Below are 16,527 nucleotides of genomic sequence, written 5' to 3'. Positions count from 1 at the left end.
AATGACTTCAGGACGCTCTCTACCCACTGTGAAGAGGGGTTCTTGTGCATATTGATGATACAATTCTGGCGAGAGTTTTGCCAGAATGAGGATGCCGAGTGCAATGGTTTCTGTTGGCAGTGTAGCACGATAGAGTAGCCCATATGTCGCCTCATAGCTATTTCCATTCCTCACCTTGAGAAGATGCGTCATGAGCCCTGCTGCGCTATCGAGTGTAGCACTTGCGGCAATGACAGATAGGCAGCCAGGAGGGAACAAGTCTGGCTCATCAATAACGGACCGACAGTCTTCCGTGGCGCTGGGTGAGGGTAGATGGGTGAAGCGCTTGAGCCATCGGTCGCGTGGATTGTTGTGTTTGGTGGAGTCGATGGAGGAGAGTCGGAAGGGGCTGCTGGAGATGTAGGGCTCCACCAACGTCGCTGTGCTTGAGAAGGCCCACGATGGATCTTGCGCCATTCCAAGGACACCGGACTGCGGATGTCCTGCAGGCACTGAACTGATCCTCCTAGCGAGTGTGAAGGGCGCACATGGACGGCAGCCCGTATGGAGCAGTAGATGGTGTGCAGTGTGGTGTTGTGTTTGCCTGCCCCTGAGTGAGCACCGGAACCAGGCAGAAGGAGCACAAATCTACATGGAAGCACAGCAGCGGGCCTACGCAAGGGCATCCCAGATCACCTTCTCGATGCTGCTCTTGTCGTACTTGATGTACTTGTCCTTGTTCTTGGCAAAGTCCATCGCAACATACTTGTCATAAAACCGCACATACAGCGGCACAATCACAGCCCGAATTTCGCCCGTCAGCTGCTGCTTCAAGTCAGCATCCTGCACCGTAAAGCTCTTGCTACTTCGAATCAGCTCCTCAAACTCAGCATTGAACAGACGAAATCGTTCCTTCACCGCTTCCCTGTCCTTCGACGTCATACTGCTTCCCTTTGACTTGTTGTCCGCAGGACGGAGCATCGTAGTGGTATCCATGAGCTGTCGAGCAGGCAAGTCACATGCCTCCCGGTATACCTTGAAGATCCGCTTGTGCGTTTCATCCAGTTTAGCCAGCGTGCGTTTTCCAATGTATCGGTGCATTTCACTCCGCTTGATGGTAGACGACACATAGGCCACATTGTTGAGCATAAAAATGGCCATTTGATTCGGTCGCTTCAACAAGTTGCGTGCCTTTGCCTCAAGAATCTGCAGATTGGCATCGATGCACTCACAGGCAAAATTGTCAAGCAGTAATCCAGCAGCTGGTGTCTCGGTATGCGGTAGCTTGACTGGCCCCGTGACAGGTCGCCGCCAGCCGCCTTCACCGAGTGCACTGAGTAAGTCTGCGACAATCTCTGGATACTCGCAGCACTTGCGTAATCGACTGCAGAGCTCTTTTGTGTGATCGAGTACGCCACCATCTATTGGCAATGCCAAGACGGCACCCATTTTGCGTTTCATGTCCTCTGCCATCTCATGGAATGCACCGGCAGAGACGGTTGCAATGGACGTGACGGTCGCATGCAAATCACGTGCAATCTCCGGCGTCTCAATATCCACTACAGTCGCATTCAGACGTTTGAGATGTCCAAGCGCTTCAAAGCCAAGATAACAATCTGGTCCGAGATGTACTTTGACATGCGCAGTGATACCTTTACACGTCCTGCAGTAATCTGAAAAGGCAGGAGCCACCGTACGCTCATACACATCCAGTCCAGTCTGTTCGCCAAATACGGTCAAGCACAGCTCGCGGTCTTGACGAGTCATCTGGAGTATCGCCTCTGTGTAGTGGCCGATACCGTTAAATTCACGATCATACAGCGCAGCGGTACGTAGTTCGAGACTTCGCTGCGAGGCAAGCGGGAAGGTCTCCAGACTACGCTGGATATAGTCAGAGCGAATCTCGATGAAGGACTGTGTTTGTTGGGTTTGAACAGAGGCAAGACCTCTCGACTCTGCAGCGACTTTTGCCATATCGCGCATCTGCTCAGCTTGTTCGGATGAAAAGGCTGGAGGCGCTTGGCCCTTCAAAACATAAGTCAGTGGGGCGATAGGGACAGATCCGCTGTTCAGAACAGCCTGCCAGTAGTCTCTGAGCTGTTCTGTCGCAGACTTGAGCAGCTCGTGTGTCTTGTTGACGATGCGCTGGGATGAAGACAGATCAGCCGACTGTAGCGTCACCATCCCCTGATCAAGATTCCGCACAGAAGTCAAGAAGCGTTGCAGGTTGGTGGATGGACCTGCACGGATGGTTGATTCCTCTTCAAAGGGAATGTTCCAATATGTCTTGGTCTTTTCGATCGCTGCAATTGTCGCCGCCACGTCTGCTTGTTAGTATCACAGACTGATGTGGAGGATACATACTGCTTTGTACCTGCCATAAGCGCTTCGTTGTGCGGTGTATTGGCTTCATGGTCCCCTCAAGCCGGCCAAGCCTCTCGTCCAAGCCGGACAGAACAGCAGTGATTTTTGCTGAGTTCTCATTTGTCTTGCGCAGGTTGGCATTCAGGACCTCTAGCTCTGCGCGGTCCTCGTCGACAGCGAACGCGGCCATGCCTTGATGTGATGGTCTGCTGCGGTCTCTTTTTGTGTTTTGCTGGAACATGACGCAAAAGAAGAGAAACCAAGCAACCACACGACCAGACCATCCATTGGCGCGCAGGGCAGTATGCTCAAGTGGTTCAGGAAGGTAGGCAGAAGCCTGGTATAGGAAATAGCTGATCATCAAAAGGAGAACGATGCAAAGACACTGGAAAAGGAGCTAGCATCAATCGCATCCAAAATCACAGCGCATGAAACAACCCTTGCATCCCTCAGGGCGACTCACAGACGCTACAAGGGTGCGTTGACACTCTATCTCATCCTGTTCTACACCATTTATCTTGCCGGCTGGTTTCTGTTTATTGCGCGGCGCACGCCCAAGGACTTGCGCTGGCTAGGAGAGTCTGCACCTACCGTCGTAGGCCCCTTCATCATTGTAGGCTTGCGCTACGTCCTTTCCGCTTTCTACAATCGCCGAATTGCGAGTTACGAGGCCATGCTTGTTGAACAACGCTCTTTGCAGCATGAAAAGATTGAGGCCTTCAAGACACGCACTGATTTCTACTCGACCAAGTCACTCATCGATCGCTATTCTGGCAGCGAGTCACCCAAGTCAGAGGCGACCACACCGTCCAAGAGTCAGGTTCAGCCAAAAAAGGCTACAGGATCTCCTCCTCAAAGTGCTCAAGGGAAGCAAGGGAAGACACAGCAGCCAATTGGCATTGCTCCAGCATTGGCGACCCCTCCCTCCCTCCAGGGTACGGTCCCCACGCCTCCCCATCTCTCAGGTATCAAACAAACGCCTAGATCTTCCTTGACTGCTGCTCAGCAATCGACAAGCCCAGTTGAAGCACGCCACGCTGTCCAAGACTTGCGTGCCATTCCAGCGCCTCATCATTGGTATGACCGTATTCTGGACGTGGTCATTGGAGAGGACGAATCAGCTGCTTCTAGTCGGTATCAGCTCGAACAGCGACTTCTCAAAAAGGAAGAAGAGGTTCGGCGGTTGGAGGTTGAAATGATGAAGATGCAACAAGCCCTTCAAGAACGTGAGGGCAACGAGGCGACGACAAGGACCCTGCCTGAACAAGAGCAAGGCTCAACGGCGCGCGAGGAGAGCGGCAAGGCAGAAACACGCGCTCGACGTACGAGTCGTCGACTCAAGTCCAAGTCAACGGTGCAAGAGGATGCTTCTGACGATGATGATGAAGACTAGGGAGTTCTAATGATTAAGCATAGCGATAGCACAATTTTTCTACGCTACAATGACTTCTGCCCCTTTAGTTTTGTCCTTCTCTAAGCTGTTCCAGTCCTGCGATGGACGTCGGCGCATCCTTGACCGTTTGCGCAGCCTCAGTCGCTGGCTCGTCAGGACGTGCTCCTTCCATCTTGACACAAGATGCTGCAGGAGCATGTGAGACAACGGCAGGGGACGAGCTAGGCCGCTGATTAGTATCAGCAACCAAAAGCGACATGTCCACTTGAACCGGCATCGACCCGCGCATACCGCCAACCCGACCAGCGGGCAACGAATCGATCATGTCTGGTGTTGGAGGTAGGTCCAAACTCTGTTTACTGACTTGTGGCGCTGTCGTCGTCGATGAACCTTCAACAGTCGTACTGTTTGCTGAAGTACCCGTAAAGGCACGTTGCCAGCGAGACTTGAAGCCACTCAAGTATGTTTTTGCAACTTGAATTTCCTGTGTTGGCATTTGCAACAACGGCGGGGGTGCATTGTCTGCTGCCTTCTCAGTCAGGGAGCCCTCTTTCAACTCGGGTGGAGCTGAAGCCGTTGCTGCAGTTCTGCGTTGCAACGCTTCCATATTTTCTTGCCAAAACTTGCCAACTTTGACACTGCCATGCGCCAGAGTTGATTTGATGGCCTGTCGCGTCTGTGCTGTACGCTCGTCCAACTTGAGCTCTCCTACGGCAGTCACAAGGCGTTGCTGCACATCCGCCAATGTCAAGTCGCGTTCAAGTACAGGATGCCTTGGTTCAGCAATATCGAAGCATTCGTCATCGCAAGCCGTTGACCATAAGCGATAATTTTCCGTCTTGCGCCAGTGCTCGAGAAAGAGGGTCCCATAATCCTTGAGCTGAATTTCATGCTCAATATCCAGCAATGCTTCAGGACTAGGCGATCGTGCTCCATCGTTCGGTTTATTGCGACGTTGTGTATAAGTGTTGTACTTGTCAACTGCACAGAGGGCAAAGATGTATCGTTCAAACAAGTTCCGAATATCTTCCTCACTCCCTGAAAAGGTGCGCGTAGAAGGCATGTCTGGGAAGCTCGGGTCCCACGCCTCCTCAACAAGCTGTACCACTGCATCTGCCCATTTTCGATCGGCACCAGACAAGGCGAGCGCAGGGCGTAGTGTCGGGTCCAGTAACTCAATTGTCTTCGTATCTACATTGATGAGGACGTCGCAATGCCGCTCTTTCGCATGCAGAAAGAGGCTGTTGGATGATCCAATCATATAGGAGCGCGTGTCGGGATCTTCAAGCAAGTCCACTTGTTGTAAAGGCGTATAGGGCCCGAAGAAAGCGCCTTTGCTGAAAGGCTGTAGTGGCATGCCCATGTATCGCAACATACTCTTACGATCACTTGAACGCACTGTTTCGTGCTTGCGCTGTCGTGTGCCATCTTCAGGCTCCGACAAGCTTGGATCTCCGCAGTATTTGAGGTTTTCGAGTAAACCAGGGACGAGCGATAACACGGAGTATTGCACTGTACAAAGCTGCTCGATATTGGTGCCAAAGTATAAGATGCGTCGTTCAAGCAGGAGCGCTTTGAGCATGACGAGCACTTTCCATTTGAAATCATGAATGAGCTGTCGGACAGGCATACCAGTGTACAATGCATCTTCATCTGCATGACCCGCTTTCAGCCGCGCGACAAGGGAATCGTAAAAGCCGCGCAAAATCTCGCAATCGTCAAAGTCGCGCTGAGCGAAGAATGCCCGAGTCACTGCGCCCAGCTTGTCCTTGATGTGTGAAAAGACGTGCGGCGTCGATGTCAATACAACAATCGCCTTTTGTATTGTACTGCGCGTGACATCTTCCTTCTTACGAAGGAGTGTGTCTGATTTGAGTTGACGGTTACAGGAGATGCCAAATGCTGTTGGTATATCCGCATCACCCGTGATGACAGTGAAGTAGGAGTAATCCTCATCATGCAGATGCGAGCCATCTGGCAAAGCCTGGAAGCTGAGGATATCCCAAGACTTGGGCCGATCGGCGTCCTCGACTTGTGGGAAGCAGTACTCGATTTCGGGCCCGCGGGCATGGTGGAAGTCCACAACGAGGACGTTGAGAATAGGCGATGCTGCCATAGAGACTAAGCTTGCTACGCGAATGCGAATGACATGCCGGCCAAGATGTCGTACCGATGAAGCGCCGCCCGAGAGAGGTTGACTCGGTGCAAGTGGCAGGCGACATAGTCGAGCTGGACGGAACAGTCACATTTATGCTATGGGAAACAGGCTACTTCCACTTTGTGCTTGTCGAGTTCTTTGGCAACGGTTTCGTGTAGGGAAGGAATGTCTTGCCTCCCATGTACGGCCGCAGCACTTCTGGCACAATCACGCCGTCTGGTGTTTGGTAATTCTCAAGGATGCAGCACAATGCACGCTCTGTAGCGCACAGCGTTGAGTTGAGACAGTGCACGTACTTCTTCTCTCGCTCACCTTGCTTCTTTGCACCGAATCGGATTTCCAATCGGCGAGACTGGTAGTCGGTACAATTTGAGCAAGACACAAGCTCCTTGTACTCGCCCTGGAAGGGGAACCATGCTTCGAGATCATACTTTTTCGCTGCGGCATTGTTGAGTGCACCAGAGACGATAGCAACCACGCGATACGGCAGCTTGAGAGATTGGTAAAAGGCCTCACTGTGTCCAATCATCTCATCGAACATCTCCCAGGACTTGTCGGGTGCCGTCAGCACGAATTGTTCAATCTTTTCAAACGTGTGGACACGGAAGATGCCCCAAGCGTCTTTTCCATGAGAGCCTGCTTCGCGGCGGTAGCAAGACGAGAAGCCAGCGTATTTGATGGGTAGTGCGCTCGTGGTGTCCATCCATTCGTTAGAGTGAAATGCAGAGATGGGCTGCTCAGACGTGGCAATCAGATATTTTTCATCGTCGCCATCAACCACTTTATACAACTCCTCATCGAACTGCTCGAGCTGAGCAGTCTTGGCCATGACATCCTTGTTCATCATCTGAGGTGTTTGTAGTGCAATGTAGCCACGGTCAGACAAGAAGTGTAGACCGTAGTTGATGAGTGCCTGGTTGAGGAAGACGCCATACTGACGCAGGAAATATCCTCTGTGTCCCACAACCTTGACGCCACGTTCTGGATCGTAGCCATCAATACGCACAAGGACTTCGTGATGCGACAGGCAGGTCTTCTTCTCCACCGTGATATCAATGGACTTGGTCACCTTGTCCTCGCCCGCCTGCGTTTCTACCTCAATGTGGGAGTCTTGCGGTGCATAGGTACGCACAATCTCATTGTTCTCCTCATCATTGCTGATCGGCACACTGTCGTGGACCAAATTGCCAATAGTGACGGCTTTACGCCTGAGTGCTTTATCCCGTGCAGCTTCATCTGCAATCAGCTGCGCCTTACGCACTTCGAACTCTTGCTTCTTGGTGAGTAACGCGCTTGCATCTTCCTTTGCACGCATCTTGAGGCCGATTTCCTTTTGGTTCTTGTTCATATCTTCGTTGAGCCGGTCGAGCTCAAATCGTACAGCCAGCCATTCCTTCTGCAGAGCTAGGTGTATGTCAGCTTTGCGGTCTCTAGGTAAGGAGAGGAGGGGCGCCTACCAATGACTTCGTCAACGGCTTCTTCAGGCGCATGTCGACGTCGCTGAGACTCGCGAATGAGTTCTGGGTTGCCTCCCTTGTCCTCCAGGAAGCTGTTGAGATCCAACTAGAAGACTATTAGCCCCTCTGACTCTGTAGCAACCATCCTGTCCCTACCATTGCCTCTGTGTGTGTCTGGTTCCTCTGCTTGCTGTTCGCGCGACTTTTTGTGCAGTTGCCAAGTGGACGGCGCAATCGACGAATCAGACCAAGATACAGAGCAGACTAACAAGACTCAGTGCTCAGACCCCAGCGACAAGGAGCAACACAGAAGGGATGGCAGGTCCACGCTCAACGCCAGGTGAATTCCACTTCCACGTAAGCAAGCTATTGAGAGAAAACCTTGAGCCTTGTTCAGCTGACCTTTACTTTCAGCCGCCCGGTCGATTCTACAGGTACTCAGCAACCATTCTCGGCGCGAGCATGTGGTTCTGGATGCTGTATCGCGCAAAGCAAGATGGTCCTGTGTTGCTTGGTTGGAGGCATCCGTGGGAGGGACATGGACACGGTCATGGACATGGCGAAGAAGGCGAGAAGCACTAGATTTGCACAAGCAAAACAACCAACGAATCTCTCATGCCCATGTACAAAAGATCCTCATCATTTTCATACAAACGACTTTTGTTTGGAGCCGTGCTATATTCCGTTGCTACCCAGTGTCGCTGACTTGCGATGCGCCAGGAACTCCGGCGTCAAGATTGAGCCATGGCCAGTGGAGCTCACTTGCACAACCTCAACAAAGCCAAGTGTAGGAGCAGCACCACGTTGTGGTTGTGATCTACCCGCATACTTGATCCGCCAAAGTCCCTCTGCATGACCACTCAAATTTTCCTTGATAAAGGCAAGCAGTGCAGCTGCTAAATTGATGCAGACATTGCCATCCCATGCATTGGTACCTTGCCGTACCATACCCGGTATCTTGAGTGTTTCGAGCTCTTCCTCTTGCTGTAGATAGCCTTCATCGTCGCGATACCCGACGATGATGCGTGGTACACCCAAAAGGAAGCTTTGTGCCCAAAACTTGAGAAGTTTGAATCGCTCAAATGACTCTTTGTCTCTTCGTGATTGTTGCACTTTGGTCGTCTTGAGCTCAACGTAGTGGGAGACGATAGACTCTGGCTTCAATGGTGTTTGTGGTTTCTTGCGCAGCCCTTCAATGTCATCTGGACTCGCTGCCTGTAAGTCTGGATCGGGGACGGGCTTGTAGTCGTAGACACAATCCACCTCGCCACCCAGTAGCAAGGAACATTGTCCGAGTCGTGTTCTTACAATTGACACATATTGTACATTGGTATTGACCTGGACCTTGTCTCTACTCTCAATCTCAGCACGAGAACATGCATCGTATGGCTTGGAAAGCGTTGCAAGGGCTGTTCGTCGGTCAGTAGTTTCTGTGAATGTGATTGAACATACCTTCGTACTTGTATCCCCAATAGCTCATAAGACGCTGCCGTGCATCTCCCTCGCGCTTCTTCTTCTCCAATCGACTCTCATCTGTAATGTGCTCTTCAATGTAGATTGTCCCGTCCAGGACTGTAGCATTCATTTCAAAGGCATCATTAGAGAAGCCAATCGTGAGCAACTTGGTCAGCATGCCGCGCCAAGTGACAAAATCAACTTGTTGACTTTTTGCAAGTCCCACAGAGTCCTGCGTTATACTGCAACGTTGCTCGTAGTGTATCAAGCCAGACAGCAGACCATCAATGTGTTCATCAATTGATTCATCCCTAGAAACAAGCTGCTCGAAGCCCGTTGACAGACTTGCTGGGAGATTAGAAGCAGGTTGGTAGTATGCTAAGCTTCGGTCATCGTGGTGAAGCCGCCGTTCATGGTCATAGGAGAAGCTCGTGAGCTCGACAGGTTCTGTTCAAAAGTCAGCACACAAGTTTATGAGCAAGTCTGAGCAGCAGTACGTCTCGAGAGCGATGGAACTGCGAATCTTTGGAGCGAACCTAGCTCGAATCTCGCCTCTGGCATACAGAGATGCGCAAGACAGCTGGTTTATACTTGGGTTGCAACGGGTCAGTTTGGATGCATGCGCCTAATTTGCATCATTTGAGACTGACCATAACAAACTCGCATCTGTAGAAGTCCCATCAGTGAAGCTTCCTCTACAAGCTGTATATCTACGTGTCTCTATCTCTCTGTCTGATTAAACTGTCGATTAAGCCACTGAGCACAGCTCCTTTCAACCTAGTCAAACAAGACACGATCGATATGCCTCAACGCTCGCTCTCAAACACATCAGACGCGTCCCTCGCTAGTATGCACAGCCATGCTCCTGCTATTGCACCAATCGCTCCTGCTGGTCGTTCGCGTGTCCGTCGTCAACCAAGTCGCTCCGCGTTGTCCGCCTCACAACCTCAGCTCTCCTCCTTCTCCATTTCTGGAGGCATGGCAGAGACACGCGATGCGATGGGTGGTTGTGATCCGCTTGTGGTTAATCTCAAACAAGCTATACAAGTATGGGATGGCTTGAAAATACCACAAGCAAGTCCTGCAACCGGTACAACAGCTGAGCCTGTCGGTGGGATCTCCATTGAGGAAGAGACAGCTATGCGGGAAAGTGAGGAGATTCGTCGGATGCTGTCACAGTACAGACATGACCAGCAACAACAGCAACAAGCATACCGTGCTTCACACAGATCCGGTGCATCACGGCAAGGGAACGCTGGGAAGGATTTGTTTGATGATTCAGATTGGGATAATTTGACTGTTGCAGGGATGGTGCGCGGTGTGATGCTTGATCGATCACGGCGGGAACTTGAGCGTGATGCTTGGATCTTTGAGTAAGCGCCTCACTGCCTGCTGCAACCCTGCCTGGCATACACTGCCATACAGTAGAAGGATGAGTCAGCTACGGTTTCAGGGTTAGGGAGAGTGCGTTGCTGGAGGATTCGATGGCTGGACCAAGTTTAGATGCGAAGAGGGGACTGCTGTGTCGAGCTGTATCCTGGCGATGAAGGGAGATGGAGAAGGGAGGATCAGGTCATATGGCCTTTGTGTAGTGTAGCATAGCACCAGCTGGAGCAGAAGAGAGTCCGTCCTGATCATCTATACGGGGGCCAAGTCATCCCATCGTAGTCTCGCCAGTTGCCACCCCAGCAAGAGACCCTTTCCCTCTTCTTGCTTCCTTGTGTGAGCTCAGTCAGCAGCATCCTAGAGACACAGCCTGCAGCAGAGGTAGCCTGCACAGTCCAGAGACAGGGAGAACTTGCTCGCAACAAAGGAAGACAGAGTTCCCGTCGTCATCCGCACCTGCAACCAGCTCCCTCCCCTTCCTCCATCTCTCCATCCATCCATCCAGCATCATCCATTCAGCAATCAGCATCCTCCTCGAAGGCAAAAGCACATTAGAGCAGGCGCCTTTCATTGCTTCCTAAAGCGACAAAGCCATCAGGAGTCTCTCTCCCCCTAAACACACGCCAAGCAGAGCAGCAACACGCAGCAAAGAAGCATGACTGTCGAACTCATCCGAGAAGAGCCAGAGTCATCCACTCCAGGCGACATACACCCATCCACGCCATCGACCATCCAGCAAGCAGACTATTTCACCCAACCCACCTCCAACAACGGCCTTCAAAAGCCATCGCGCGCATTCTTCAGTCGAGGCGCAACACGCAACGACGCACAACAGTCAGAGGCTACGAGTACTGGCATGATGACGCCCGGTGGAGGAGCAGGTGTGGCCTTGTCACCAACAGAGTCACTCAATCAAACAACCCTGCATTCCGGTACAGCGACACCATTAGAAGGCATCACGCCACAAACCACTCTCAACGGGAATGCGTCTCATACCGGTGGCGACAAGTCTGCAACAGCTGCACATGCCGTCAGGCCAGTTCCAGAAAGCAGAGAATCCAGTACGAAAAAGGCAATGGGCCGATTGCAACGCATGTTTTCACAAAGCGGTAAAAAAGAATCTCTACAAGCAACAAAAATCAAGGAAGAAGCAGGCATCCCTACTTCTGCCAATGGCGCAGGAACGCCGGTTGGTGGTGGACAAACGGGTCATGCTTCAGAGACAAGTGGTGCAGCCACACCGGAAGATTTGTACAGCACCACCACCAACCCTGTCCTACGGGAGAAGCTCGCACATATGTCTGATACGGAGAAGTGGACACATATGCGATTCCAGTACAACCAAGAAGATGGCACGCATACACATCATCTCAAACGCGCCAAGCGTGAAGAAAAATTGCGGAATATGCTCAAGGACTTGTTGGGTGGAAAGGCAAAGCGGGAAGAGGAAGAGCGAAAGCAGGAAGAGGATGAAAATAAGGCACTCTCCCTTGTGACTTCCTGGATCGATCAAGTGCATATGGAGAATGCATCTGAAATGGCCAAAGTCAAAGATGGACCTCAATCACAAAACTTGGTGGAGAAGTATGGTCGCTGCCATGAGGTCATCGGTCGCGGTGCGTTCGGTATTGTACGTGTCAGCCACAAGCAAGACGCAAGCGATCCACACAAAGAATCCCTCTACGCCGTCAAGGAATTTCGCCGGAAGCCTAATGAGAATGACAAAAAGTACACAAAACGGCTCACCTCTGAGTTTTGCATTTCATCAAGCCTTCGGCACCCGAATGTCATTCACACCCTCGATCTGTTACAAGATGCCAAGGGCGACTACTGCGAAGTCATGGAGTTTTGCGCAGGTGGTGATCTCTATTCACTTATTCTGGCAGCAGGCAAGCTTGATATGCACGAAGCGGACTGTTACTTCAAGCAGCTCATGCGTGGTGTCAGCTACCTTCATGAAATGGGTGTCGCTCACCGCGATCTCAAGCCTGAAAACTTGCTCCTCACACCGTCCGGTAACTTGAAAATCGCCGATTTCGGTAATGGTGAGTGTTTCCGCATGGCATGGGAGAAGGAAGCCCATTTGACTGCGGGACTATGTGGATCAGCGCCGTACATTGCACCGGAAGAGTACACAGAGCGTGAATTCTCACCTGCAAGTGTCGATGTTTGGGCATGTGGTGTAATTTACATGGCAATGCGAACTGGTCGGCACTTATGGCGTGTTGCAAAGAAGGATGAAGATGAGTTTTTTTCGCGCTACCTCGAAGGTCGCAAGTTGGAAGGTGGCTATGAGCCTATTGAAGCGCTGGCTCGTGCACGCTGCAGGAATGTCATTTACTCCATCTTGGAGCCTTCGCCACGACGACGTTTGACGGCACAGCAAGTGCTTGATTCAGAGTGGGTGCGCGACATTTACGTCTGCAAGTCTGGTGATATTGGGTTGACTTCAAGTGATCAAGCGCGGCTCAAGGAACTCAACAAGGCGGCATTGAAGCAGCTTGCCGTTAAATGAGAGGTCATGGGGATTGTTACTGTTATCTTTGCCTATCTTACTCGAGCGAGCCTTGTTAGTCGAACATGTTTGTTTTGTAAAATTGTGTCACTCTTTCTCATTATGAATGCCGCCTAGTCCTACCTTCCTAGTAATGCAATCTTCTAAACCTCCCTAAATCGATGCCGTCTTAAACCTCCTCAACAGCTGCAGACACAGCACGCAAACTGTGCGTCGGCCCAGGAAGCGCCGCCCCAGCTTCAGTAGCATTTTTCGCCTCCTCATCCTCATCTTCGCGAGATCGGGCTACACTTCCACGAACAGATGGCTCAGCCGATTGACGATTGTGCTGGCGAGTTGCACGTACCTTGCCAGGTTCAGGCTCGATGGGGATCACCAGTGACTTCCATGGTTGATTGCGTGGTTCAGTCACGAGCTCATAGCGTCGAAACATACCAGAACCCTTGAGCACGGAACCCGAAGACTTCTTGACCTCCCCTGAGGGCTCCTGTGCTGTCGGCGCCGTAGATGCAGGCCGGCTCGATTGGTTCACTGAGCTGTCTCTTGGTGCCCTGGGACCATTCGCGTGAGCTTGCTTGTTGCCATTTGCTGGTTCAGGCTCATCGTCCTCCGACTCGTCACTGTCCTCTGCGCCATCCTCATCATCGCTAGCACCTTCCTGTGGTTCTGAACCACGCCACGAAGCATCTGCAGGTTCCTCAGCTGCTGAACTGCGAGAATCATCCTCGTCGCTCTCTTCATCAATGAATTGAGCAGCCAGTGCTTCGCGATCCAAATCATTCACATCCACTTCATTGCCAGACGACGTCAAATATTCGCGAACAGAAATGTCTTGGCCACGGACATTGGATTCCTGCACTCCTTGGCCCTCGGGAGAAATTCGGCCGGAGTAATGAGCGCTCTCCTTGTACAAAGCTTGTGAATCATCATCCTCCTGTGTACGTGCTCGCTTGGCGGATGCGGCATGCATCCTTCCAGATCCCTTCGGACGACCTCGACCTCGTTTCACGGGCTTTGCACGTTTCTTTTTTGATGCACTCTTGGGCTCTTCAAGAGGTGGTAGACCAGCTTCAGCACGTTCTGCGTTTTCTTTTGCTAGTGCAGCACGAAGCGCCAATGTTTTGGGGCCAGGTGGTCTGCCTCGTGGTCGTCTGAGTGACTCGTCCTGTGAAGCATCAGCCGGTGCACCTGAAGCTACATCACTGCCAGCAGTAGCCTCAGCCTCAGCAAGAGCAGCGGCCTTCTTCCAACCAGGTTTGGGTCCAGGCTTGGCTCGTTGTTTTGGAGCGGGTGTTTCATCACCCCCTTCTTCAATGTTGTTTGAATCAACGAGTCGAATGCGACGAATCCCTTGTATTGACGTACTTGATTGAGCCTCTCCAGACACACCTGATCGAGCTTGTTGAGCAAGTGCATCCGAATGAGCCCGCTCAGCTTCAGCGGCAGCTTGTGCCTGCTTCCAACCTTTCACAGGACCACGCTTCTTCTTGGCATGCGTGACGACCGGAGAATGAGCTGCCTCTTGCACAGTATCTGTTGTCTGCCGGAATTCTTCTGGACGAATCTTGCGAGGTCGTCCAGGTCCACGTTTGACAGAAGCCGGTGTCGCGGTCTCAGCAGTAACAGTCTGACGAAGTGGTGCAATGAGCTGTGAAGGTACCACAGGTGACAAATTGTCATCGCCTTCGGCAATATCGAATGGCTGTAAATGCGATGCTTGACTTGGCCCCAGACGAGCCTTTTTGGGCGACACGTGTTGACTGCTTGGATCGGCCACACTACGTTGTCGTTTGTGGCCTCCCTTCGCCGACACAGCGACAATTTCGATTCGATCGAGCCAGTCGCCACGCGAGGGACCCTTCGTCAACAGACCGCGAGCTTCCTGTTCAGTCATGCCGTCGATTGTCAACTCGCCTTCATCTTGCTCAACATAAATCTCCTTGCGCTTGATTGAGAGATGCTTATTCGCGAGAGGTGGTGCGCGCAATAATTGCTCATCTGCCGTTTGCAATGGCCAAAGAGTCTCACTTGGCACAATCTCGTAGGGGTACTGAAAGGTCATATGCCACGTTGCAGCAGAGAAACGATCATTGACGAGTGCGAGAAAGTCGACATTGGGCTGTTTTGATGCACGATAGACCACACTGCTCAACACAGCTGCGGCATGCTCACAGGGAATACCACGTTGCTGCCACTGACCACAATCACACTTGTGCTCCTCCCAAAAGACACGACGAACTTGACCAGTTGCATGCGTGCAAGTAAAGAGTGTTTCAGACATATTGGCCAGCACAGACCATCCACTTCGCTTGCTGCTACTTTCGATAGCACGGTTAGTGGCGCGCTCCGTGCATCGCTTGCCTGCATCTTTGCGTTGTGTAGCAGCGATACGCTGAAGGCTAAGTGTCTCGGCAGTCTTGAATTGCAGTACTTGCAGCAATCGATACGCTGGCAAATCGTGCTTGTCTTGGATCCACATAAAGATATCTTGAGCGACACTAAGATTGTAGACACCAAGTCGCTCATTGTTTGGCATATTGAGATCAACCCAGCGATCAATACTGAGCATTTCCAGCTGGTCTGTGACCGAGGGAGACGCCTTTTGTAGTTCTTGCCAAGCGCGTGCGAACTCGCACTCATTGGTGGCCATTGCAGCTCTGGTGAAGAGTCGCTGATCGCGCGGAATAATCAAACCTACATGAAGCTTGATGCTGTCAAAGCAATAGGCTGCGTAAGCGTCGGGGAAGCAGGCAGTGACAATATCGGCAAGAACTTCATCCACCTCGAGCATAAAAGTGAGCTGCCCGAGCGGTGCCTCAAGCGTAGAAAGTGATGCTTTGAGCAGCTCCAAGAACCATTTCCAGGTGTTGTCGATGCACTGCTGCGAAACTGCCCAGGCAAGAGGGAGGACGTGGTCATTTGCGTCCACCATGGAAGCCACGAGAAGATGACCATTGCGAGGCCCTTGGAGTGGAATCGATTGCAAGCAAATCAGTCGACGACAGTGCTTGAATGCTTCTGCGAGACAATGCAGCGAAACAAAGATGCGTGAAAATTCGAAGTCATCTTCGGCATCCTTAACGCAGACTTGGGCCACAGATCCAGGATTGCTGAGCACAAGCTGGCGACAGTATTCTGGGAGCAATGCATACGTAGCAGCAGTCTCGTCCTCCAGCTCTCCTTCGGCTTTGAGAGAAGCATCCGTTTGACGAATCATCTTGCTGCATTGGAAAATCCGATGAATTGGCACGGCAACCTTAGCAGTTTGTTCGACGTACTGCTGCATTTGCTTGCCTGTTATGTTCGGCATTTCTTCCTTGAGCTTTTTGATGATAGGCCGCAGCCAGGCAATAGAGCCAGGCGCTGGTCCCTCATCGGTTTGATTCTGGGTAGCAGCAACCATATCAGGCACAGTACCGACAGCCGGCGGAGTGTCAGTAGCTACTGGAGGAGCAGGTTCAGGAGCTGAGATGGCTGAAGCTGGGATAGCTGAAGCAATAGCAGAAGGAGCAGTGACCGGCTCAGAAGACATCTCAACATCGGCAGGCCCTTCAAACGACTCATCGGCAGCATCTCCGCCAATGTCGGCTGCCGCTTCCCCTTCCTCATCAGCAGAGAGACTGTGTGCAGCAGAAATGTTGCTTGCACGCCTGTCTGGATACTCGTCTGGGTAGAACAAGTACATTTTGCGATTTGCGTGAAAGACGCGCTGCAAAGGCACATCAACTTTCTCATTCTCGATAATCCAATGCTGAATTTCCCTGGCCGTCATCTTGGGTCTGTCGACCTTGAGACGTTTGATGATGGCACCAATCCAGCG

The 16,527-nt window shown here is 51.8% G+C and overlaps 8 protein-coding genes across 8 annotated transcripts; 4 read left to right on the top strand and 4 right to left on the bottom strand.

Annotated features, from left to right (window-relative positions):
• Nucleotides 1-553: 553 nt before the first annotated feature.
• On the bottom strand, nt 554-3,188 carry BCR37DRAFT_127259 (Cullin repeat-like-containing domain protein). Its single transcript, XM_040866042.1, has 2 exons — nt 2,344-3,188; nt 554-2,303 (listed from the first exon to the last, which is right to left on the bottom strand). The coding sequence occupies exons 1-2, from the start codon at nt 2,702-2,704 to the stop codon at nt 652-654; spliced, it is 2,013 nt and encodes a 670-aa protein (XP_040727709.1). The 5' UTR covers nt 2,705-3,188; the 3' UTR covers nt 554-651.
• On the top strand, nt 2,759-3,773 carry BCR37DRAFT_376125 (uncharacterized protein). Its single transcript, XM_040868533.1, has one exon. The coding sequence runs from the start codon at nt 3,017-3,019 to the stop codon at nt 3,734-3,736; it is 720 nt and encodes a 239-aa protein (XP_040727708.1). The 5' UTR covers nt 2,759-3,016; the 3' UTR covers nt 3,737-3,773.
• Nucleotides 3,711-5,927, bottom strand: BCR37DRAFT_376123 (transport protein Avl9-domain-containing protein). The gene has a single exon (XM_040868532.1). The coding sequence runs from the start codon at nt 5,850-5,852 to the stop codon at nt 3,801-3,803; it is 2,052 nt and encodes a 683-aa protein (XP_040727707.1). The 5' UTR covers nt 5,853-5,927; the 3' UTR covers nt 3,711-3,800.
• Nucleotides 5,928-5,977: 50 nt separating this feature from the next.
• BCR37DRAFT_376121 (uncharacterized protein) lies at nt 5,978-7,458 on the bottom strand. The gene is made up of 2 exons (XM_040868531.1): nt 7,352-7,458; nt 5,978-7,298 (listed from the first exon to the last, which is right to left on the bottom strand). Exon 2 carries the CDS (start codon nt 7,240-7,242, stop codon nt 6,004-6,006), a length of 1,239 nt encoding a protein of 412 aa, XP_040727706.1. The 5' UTR covers nt 7,243-7,298; nt 7,352-7,458; the 3' UTR covers nt 5,978-6,003.
• A 133-nt stretch (nt 7,459-7,591) lies between these two features.
• On the top strand, nt 7,592-8,047 carry BCR37DRAFT_376119 (uncharacterized protein). Its single transcript, XM_040868530.1, has 2 exons — nt 7,592-7,708; nt 7,766-8,047. Exons 1-2 carry the CDS (start codon nt 7,667-7,669, stop codon nt 7,931-7,933), a joined length of 210 nt encoding a protein of 69 aa, XP_040727705.1. The 5' UTR covers nt 7,592-7,666; the 3' UTR covers nt 7,934-8,047.
• Nucleotides 7,970-9,414, bottom strand: BCR37DRAFT_376116 (RAI1 like PD-XK nuclease-domain-containing protein). The gene is made up of 3 exons (XM_040868529.1): nt 9,304-9,414; nt 8,804-9,253; nt 7,970-8,760 (listed from the first exon to the last, which is right to left on the bottom strand). Exons 1-3 carry the CDS (start codon nt 9,365-9,367, stop codon nt 8,027-8,029), a joined length of 1,248 nt encoding a protein of 415 aa, XP_040727704.1. The 5' UTR covers nt 9,368-9,414; the 3' UTR covers nt 7,970-8,026.
• A 193-nt stretch (nt 9,415-9,607) lies between these two features.
• BCR37DRAFT_385317 (uncharacterized protein) lies at nt 9,608-10,183 on the top strand (the record flags this gene model as incomplete). The annotated part of the gene is made up of 1 exon (XM_040870339.1): nt 9,608-10,183. One exon carries the CDS (start codon nt 9,608-9,610, stop codon nt 10,181-10,183), a length of 576 nt encoding a protein of 191 aa, XP_040727703.1.
• Nucleotides 10,184-11,516: 1,333 nt separating this feature from the next.
• On the top strand, nt 11,517-12,707 carry BCR37DRAFT_343015 (kinase-like domain-containing protein; the record flags this gene model as incomplete). Its single annotated transcript, XM_040867469.1, has 1 exon — nt 11,517-12,707. The coding sequence occupies one exon, from the start codon at nt 11,517-11,519 to the stop codon at nt 12,705-12,707; it is 1,191 nt and encodes a 396-aa protein (XP_040727702.1).
• Between the last annotated feature and the right edge of the window lie 3,820 nt (nt 12,708-16,527).

Source organism: Protomyces lactucae-debilis (assembly GCF_002105105.1).
Source record: "Protomyces lactucae-debilis strain 12-1054 chromosome Unknown BCR37scaffold_2, whole genome shotgun sequence".
Taxonomy (NCBI): domain Eukaryota; kingdom Fungi; phylum Ascomycota; class Taphrinomycetes; order Taphrinales; family Protomycetaceae; genus Protomyces; species Protomyces lactucae-debilis.
The sequence above is the reverse complement of the archived record's forward strand: the minus strand, read 5'-3'. Positions and strand labels throughout refer to the sequence as shown.

Coding starts and splice junctions, on each gene's coding strand:
- BCR37DRAFT_376119 (XM_040868530.1), top strand. CDS start 7,667: ATGGCAGGTCCACGCTCAACGCCAGGTGAATTCCACTTCCAC. Junction 7,709..7,765: donor CAGGTGAATTCCACTTCCAC/GTAAGCAAGCTA, acceptor CTTTACTTTCAG/CCGCCCGGTCGATTCTACAG.
- BCR37DRAFT_127259 (XM_040866042.1), bottom strand. CDS start 2,704: ATGATCAGCTATTTCCTATACCAGGCTTCTGCCTACCTTCCTGAACCA. Junction 2,304..2,343: donor CTTATGGCAGGTACAAAGCA/GTATGTATCCTC, acceptor ACTAACAAGCAG/ACGTGGCGGCGACAATTGCA.
- BCR37DRAFT_376116 (XM_040868529.1), bottom strand. CDS start 9,367: ATGCCAGAGGCGAGATTCGAGCTAGGTTCGCTCCAAAGATTCGCAGTT. Junction 9,254..9,303: donor AGTTCCATCGCTCTCGAGAC/GTACTGCTGCTC, acceptor ACTTTTGAACAG/AACCTGTCGAGCTCACGAGC. Junction 8,761..8,803: donor TTGGGGATACAAGTACGAAG/GTATGTTCAATC, acceptor ACCGACGAACAG/CCCTTGCAACGCTTTCCAAG.
- BCR37DRAFT_376123 (XM_040868532.1), bottom strand. CDS start 5,852: ATGGCAGCATCGCCTATTCTCAACGTCCTCGTTGTGGACTTCCACCAT.
- BCR37DRAFT_376121 (XM_040868531.1), bottom strand. CDS start 7,242: ATGAACAAGAACCAAAAGGAAATCGGCCTCAAGATGCGTGCAAAGGAA.
- BCR37DRAFT_376125 (XM_040868533.1), top strand. CDS start 3,017: ATGCTTGTTGAACAACGCTCTTTGCAGCATGAAAAGATTGAGGCCTTC.